General features: G+C 33.8%; 1 protein-coding gene across 1 annotated transcript; it reads left to right on the forward strand.

The window, feature by feature from the left end:
• The first annotated feature begins 1,116 nt into the window (after window positions 1-1,116).
• Window positions 1,117-2,002, forward strand: LOC136978917 (uncharacterized). Its single transcript, XM_067274751.1, has 2 exons — window positions 1,117-1,265; window positions 1,337-2,002. The coding sequence occupies exons 1-2, from the start codon at window positions 1,210-1,212 to the stop codon at window positions 1,875-1,877; spliced, it is 597 nt and encodes a 198-aa protein (XP_067130852.1). The 5' UTR covers window positions 1,117-1,209; the 3' UTR covers window positions 1,878-2,002.
• The last annotated feature ends 5,361 nt before the right edge of the window (window positions 2,003-7,363 follow it).

Genomic DNA, 7,363 nt, shown 5'->3' on the forward strand with positions numbered 1-7,363 from the left:
CTTTTTATTGTACAGAGTATTTGGAAAGTAAGCTCAAAGTGGGCATTGAGAAATCGCTATAATTTTTGCAATAATAATGAAATCATAATAAAATTTATGTTTTCGTGTACATCAATCAATGATATTTTATAATCCCCGCAGCGGTGGTGTGCACAGTGACAGAGAGAGCAATAGCAAAAAAAGATGGCCGATCGCTTGTCTGTTCAGAAACGAGAGCAGATTGCTACAAGTTATGAGGTATGGAAGTCAGTGGTTGCTGTACAAAGATGGTACGCACGATGAAGGGACGTTTTGACACAATCCGTCCAAAAACAAACAACAATTGTTATTCTAAGCTAATAACCAGTTTTTTTTTTTTTTTTTTTCTGGCACACTGAGAAGTGGCCGTCCATCCACATCACGATCTGAGGAAATGTGTCATTGGTGGATGGCGCTGGTACTACATTCAATTTTAAAGTATGCATTCATATTTCCATTTAATAAGGTGCTTGTGAAATCATTTTTATCGTCTTTGCCTTAGAATTATAGAAATTGTAGAGATTTCTTAATATCTAGTTATTTTTCATCCACCCTTTAAATAAATCGATAATACTGTACTTTGAAAGACAACTTGTAGGCACCCACCAGTGGCCAAGCGGTCTTCGTAGCCTGAACACTGGAAGTTCGGTCGTGGGTTTCCGCCTTGCTCGGACGGGCTGCCAAGTGGAGTTTTCCGGGTTTTTCTCCACGTCTGTAAAGCCTAAACAGAGGCCAGTTTCCTCCTTAGAAAGACCTCCCAGAAGGCATCCCCTCAAGTGTTGCGTTTCCATAACAAATCAAACAATTTGTAGGCTACATAGTAACTTTGATGTAGTAATATAAGCACTTTACATATATAATAGAAGTATAAATTTTTAACAGTATAGTATATAATCAAATCTACTGTATTCATTAAACATGACGCTGTTTAGTAGATGTAGAACTTTCAGTTATCTGAGAAAATATTTACTTTTATTAAATAAATTATATCTAAAATGAAAACAGAAATAAGAGATATTAAGGTAATAAATTTATTTATAGTCGTATAAAACGTTGATATAAGAATAAATAATTAAAATAATTTTAAACAATAAAATCGTAACAATTTTCTAAAATTAATAAAACAGAAGATAATCCGTTCATTCGATGAATAAAAGATAGAAAAAGGAACAGATCACACACTTGAAAACAATGGGCTGTGTTGGTTCCAAAAAATCTGTTTTCAGTTCGCAATCCGCCTGTGAACAGTAAGTTTTAGTTATTTATATTTTCAAATTTTTAAATGCAGTATATTTTAATTGTAACAATGTATTTACAGGGAAAAAGAAATAGTTGAGAAAAAGCAGATGTATTCGTTTTCTCCAACTACAGAAGAAGTAAGCGAAAAACCAGCTTGTCGCAGGTATTATTCACCAAATCCTCCAGATCCATCTACTCAGTGGTATGAAAGTAAAAAAATATACGTGAATCCACCAGAATCCAGCAAAAGAGAAACATTTTATAAGTACGAATTCCCCATCTCAAATTATCTACCTAAAGAAGAAAAGCAGCAAAATTACCGTTTACCTTTTTATTCGGATTCAATATTTGATTATGAATTACTTTTAAAATCGAAACAGAGCTCAATGAATCTGTTTACAAAAGGTGAACTGGATGAGATGCTTAGTAACATTATATGCACGCAGCAATCGGATGAGGCTAGTGGTGGAGAGCGTTCAATCACTAGATTAGAGATATTTACTCCAAATAAAGAAGATAAGGAGAAAAATGCCGAAAAATCAACAAGCCAAGCAAGTTTTATTTCAAAATGTATCGGAAAACAGATTATCAAGTTTATTTTTACACATTTTCAACCATAAAAAAGTCAATATTTAATTAATTAAAATGAAGTTAGATCATGAAAATAAGATTAGGCGCATTTCTATTTCAAAAATTTAAGTTTAAGTTTTAACATCATTAAAATATTTTTATTCATTTGATGATATCTGAAAATTATTTTCTTAAATAAAATTATATTCTAAAAGTAACAATTGTATGCTTTCATAATTTATGAATAAATAGTTCGTTTCGTAGCAGAATGAAATGCAACAGTTTATCTTATTAAGATTTAGTTTTGCTTTGAAACATGTTCATAATTGGTTCGACCAGGCCCACAATGGAAACATTCCAATGATGAAAGGTAGGACTCGACATATTCGATATAGACAGTCCAAGAAAAATTCTTAGGGTTTCGCGTTTTCCAGACGGTAGGCCGACTTCTTTACCTTCTTGGCCATCCGGCTGAATATTTTAAAGACTAATCGACCAAAGAAAACGAAATTATATATGGAAACCCAACGAGCTAGAATATACTACATAGAGTGGCTGTGACCGTAGTTACAGCGCTCATGGTGACAACGACGGTTACTATCAACCGCCATTTTATTTTCAGTCAAAACATTGAAATCTGTACCACGTGTTAGGCAGGATTGTCACTTTAGAATATATTTTTATCATCTAAATCTGCATTGTTTTGCTTTCCCCAAGATTTGAGATTTAGGCCATTAAATAAGTGATATAAATCTAGATTATTTTATGTCTAATTTACCGTATTTTACGGACTATAAGGCGCTACAGACTATAAGACGCACCTTAAATTTTATAGGTATTTGTATTTTTTAAATTGCTTAAGACGCTACGGACTATAAGACGCACCTGAATTTTGGAAGCAATTTTTCGAAGAAAAAACTGCGTCTTATAGTCCGTAAAATACGGTAGTTATTTTCTAGATTTTATTTAATCATTATAAAAAAAGAGTTAAGATCAGAGTTTAAAGTGGTAAGTGTAGTACTTAACCCTCAACATGACAATATATCTATAATCTAAGTACGAGCCAGGTCTTGAAGGGCTTTACTCTCAGCCATATGATTGTTTATTTATAGTTTTGTTTTTTTTAACTCTTTCCGCCATGTGGGCACTAAGAGGATCTCTTTTAGAAAGCCCATTATGGGTTCGGCCAGGCCCACAATGGGGCGGCCAGGTGGTGAGAGATGGGGCCCGACATAAACGGACGGATCATCCCCGATAAATTTCTGGGATTTTTCGACTTGTCCGGATTCGATCCCGAATCCCCAAAGCGATAGGCTGTCACCTTGACCGTTCGGCCTTCCAGCCATCAGGTTCAAAAAAAAAAAAAAAAAAAAAAGTCTGATCCGTACCGTACTCAGTAAGTTGTTGATTTTTTCGGACAGTGGTTTTTCTTTCGCAGAATATAAGTAATGTTCTTGTGCAGTGGCGTGCCGTGACATTTGATGATAGAGAAGCTGTGTTTCTGTAAAAAGTCGACTTCCAGGGGCAATCAGTTAATTGCGCGTCAGTAATGGTCTAGGGTCCATTCGTACATGAGTGGTGGGTGTAGAGACAAAGACGACAAGTATCTGACAAAAACCGTTTATTTTAACATAAAATAAACATATACTATGTACAAAATAGTTTGCTTTAGGACAATGAGCCGTTCGGACATCCTGGGCGTCGATGTGGTTCTTCGATGGTCGATCGAAGGTGGCCCCGGGATAGTGGCGTTGACAAGTCTGTAAGGCACGGGGAGACTTCGTCCATTGGAGTCGGGGACACGATCTAAGTCCGAAGTGGCACGGGTTACAGGTTGGCACAATAGATGAGAAATTGTTGTTTTTTTTTTTTTGCGCGCGTTTACACGCGGCGTTTTGGTTATTCGGAACGTCAACCGAGTGCCAGGTGTCCTCGATTGTCGGAGATTATAGCAATCTCCGTTCTTTCTTTCATTCATTTTGATTGGTCGTTCTCCCTCAATCACGCTTCCCGAGTGGTTGGTCCCTCGTTACTAAACGTAACGAGACTCTTACCTGGACAGTGAGAAAAGTCAAAATCGAAGACGAATTCGATCTTCCACCGATCATAGGACGACTTTTTTCCGCGATTTATGGTTTCTGCCTGGCAGTTTGATATAAACAATGGGTGTTCGACTACGAACGACTTTTACCTATGTTTTTTAAACTAATAAATTTTTCTCTAAATTAACCGTTTTTTCGCGTCTTTCGTGACGGGTCAGACCTTTCCGGTACATCACATTTCCATAAAAGTTTTAAACAAATACTGGAAATGACAAAAATAAACAATTTATGTATTTTAGTTCTAAAATACAAATAATACATACATAATACAAATTGATATGATACAAACAATGATAGAAAAACTTGTTTTTTTAATTTTTTATAAACTAACTCTATTCGGCGATTTTTTCCGCAAAGTCGTTAATTACTTTATCATAAAAGTCGCTGGTCATCGACTCCATCAACGTATTTAAAAGCTCTTTTTCTATCAAAAGCAACGCTAGCGACGACAATTTTTTCTCCGACCGAGTGTTCCTGGCCATGTATGAATTCGCTCCGTGGTCGAAAAACTGCGCTCAACAGACCCACTGGTAGATGGTGCCGTAAAAATTAATGATATTAAATCATATAATTCTTTTAGTACGTCTTTGTTCAAATCGACATTAATTACAATATGTTTTATGTTTAAGAGTTACTTGTCAATATAGTCCGGACACGAATATAAATATTGCGATTCGCTACGTAATTTAGATAAATCAAAAAAATTTCCATAAAATTTACTTAATTTAAAGAATTAAAACACGCTTGGAAAAATTGTTAATAATTTTAATATTATGAAAAACATCTAAAAGTGATAAAAATTCTAAAGATTTTGTCTGAAAATCTGTCAATATAATTATAATTTTCTTTTAATTATACTGTAATTAAATATAACTTTGCAAAAAAAAAAACGTACATAAAAATAACATTGAATATTCTTTACTTTTTAAATCAAACAATTCACTTAGTCAGATAGCTCCCTACCAGTGGCTAAGGGATAGAATCGTTGGAAGCGTTACACGTGTGTAGTTTCCATCAGCTAAACCGGCTGAGGTTGGTGCTCTGTAAAGCGTATGCGCCAATGCCCTCTGGCTGCTTTACACCATTAAGTTATTCTCGCCGTGAAAGCTGTCTCGGAAGCGCTTCCATTCTGCCACAGACATTCGAATATACATTAGCAATCTTATGTTGTTTTCACATATAGTATAGAATTTTTTAATAAGATACATAATGCAGTTATAATAAAATATTAATTTTAATTAATTCACAGTACGTTAAAATATGAAAATTTATATTTTAGAAGATACAAGGGAAGGTCATTGAAAGGTGGATGTGGCACTTCCACCGCTTCCAATGACGGCACGCCACTGTTCTTGTGTTTTTATTATAGTTATAGTTTGTTTGTGAAAATTTTGGTTTCAATTTGTGAAAATATTTATAACGAAAACCTACATTTTGACCTTTGTCATATTATGAACCATATCAGTGAAGTTAAAATCCTAAGAGGTAATCAACAGCTAATAATTGTGGGAAATGGAAGAAGTGTTGCATTTTTCCATCAAAAATAGACAAAGAAAACATGCCAGCAAATGAAAAAGACTGATATGTAGAAACTTCACCATTAGGATGTGTACAAATTGTGCATTATATGCATCATTCTGGATAACAAAAGTATATTAAAACTGTTCTTTTCTTTTGCACACTTTTACACAAGGAGCCAGAATATTCTAGCTTGTTGCCTTTACGCAACACAAATACCACGTCCCCTTGACTAAAAGGAAAATGGTGAAAATGTATTTAATTTTCCTCAAACATAGCATCGCTTCAGTCACTCAATGTATTATATACTAGATCGTTGATGGAAACTACTATTGAATATACCTTATAAAACATTTATGAATCATCTAGAAATATTTTATAATTTTAATGATATTTTAGATCTTTTTATTTTTCCACAATTTTTTGAAAAATCTTTGCCAATGTCGATGGAAGAAATTTCCGGCCTTTTTACTGAGAAATACTGCAAAAACTGTCTTCTCAACGCAACAGTCGAGAGGAGGGGAAAAATAGTAAACTGCAATGCTAGAGTGCAAATTTATATCATTTGATTCCAAGGAACGTCTTCATTAATCCTTCATATAAGAGTACGCGACAAAACGGCAATGCTTGTAAATATTTGTTAGTAGTCATGACAATAATAAAATTATTCTAAAATACTTTCAATTGGTTTTTAATGGTCTGAACCAATCTTAAATCAGTCTGATAACAATACAAGATGTAGTCCTGAACTAATCATTTAAAATTTAATCAGAGAATTAAATAATTTATATACCCGTACATATTTTTGTTTCACTTTTTTACATTTGGCCTTTAAAAGTGGTAAAGTATTATCATGTCGCATGAAGGAGCTACGCTCTTACAATTTATTATAGATTGTTTAAATAAAGTCGTCGTACCTTTCCTCACCTATACAGTTTTTACTATAGGAGAAAGCTTATCCATAATGGACAAAATTGACTCTGTCTTTATATGCAAGCACCATTTGCGCATATAAATTACTGTTAGTGCTTCAGAACTGATCAATTAACGAATTACGCTTGCCGTAACATAAAACCTTTTGTCTTTCATTCTACATTCATCCATGTAGAAGAAAATACAATATTCTATCAAGTGTATTTGTAATCACTTTTCAATGAAAATATTTGTTTTAATAAAGAGCAGCAACGATATAAATAACTTATTTCAAAAATAATTTGTAAAAATTATTCAAAAGTACTGACTACTTTCATTATTTTTTGTTTTACTCTTTATGTAGGGTGCTCACCTATAGCGGAGTAGATAAAACCACTAAACACTGGTAGTTGGTCGTGGGTTCGCGTCTCGTCAACGGGCTGGCCACGTGGAATTTTCCATGTTTTCTTCACCTACATAGGGGCCAGTTTCCCCACAAAAGACCTACCGGGAGACATTCTCCTCTCAACAGATAGCTCATGTGTCGTCTTGAATTAATCGAATAAAACTAATAAGCTGTGTACTGTGCAAATCCCTCAAAAGGCCTTTTAATCGTAATCATTATAGGTTCTACTAGGCCCGCAATGGGGTCCGACTTATTCGAGACGGACCGCCCACGAAAAATTCCTAATATTCCCTACTAGAACTAGAACCTGCATTTATTGCTTCGTTCGTTTGGCATTTTCCTTTTTAACATCAAAAGCAGTAAATTATAAAGTTAAAAGAAAAAGCAGTTTGCATACCGCTTCCCACTCGTCAAAAATCATCTATTAAGAATAATTAATATAACATATAAATAACCACCAAAACTTTAATAATTATAATTATTATTTAAAATTTAAATATATTGTATTTAAATATTTTATCTTTCGAATTTTAAATTAATAATTTTTTTAATAAAAAAATAAATTAGTATTTATTTGTAGATGGCGTGCGATAGATAT

The sequence above is a fragment of the Centruroides vittatus genome, unplaced genomic scaffold, assembly GCF_030686945.1.
Source record: "Centruroides vittatus isolate TY-2023 unplaced genomic scaffold, ASM3068694v2 contig_564, whole genome shotgun sequence".
NCBI lineage: Eukaryota > Metazoa > Arthropoda > Arachnida > Scorpiones > Buthidae > Centruroides > Centruroides vittatus.

Bases quoted from the DNA above. Each gene is read 5' to 3' on its own strand.
- LOC136978917 (XM_067274751.1), top strand. From the start codon at position 1,210: ATGGGCTGTGTTGGTTCCAAAAAATCTGTTTTCAGTTCGCAATCCGCC. The intron at 1,266-1,336 runs GTAAGTTTTAGT...ATGTATTTACAG, and splicing joins TCGCAATCCGCCTGTGAACA to GGAAAAAGAAATAGTTGAGA.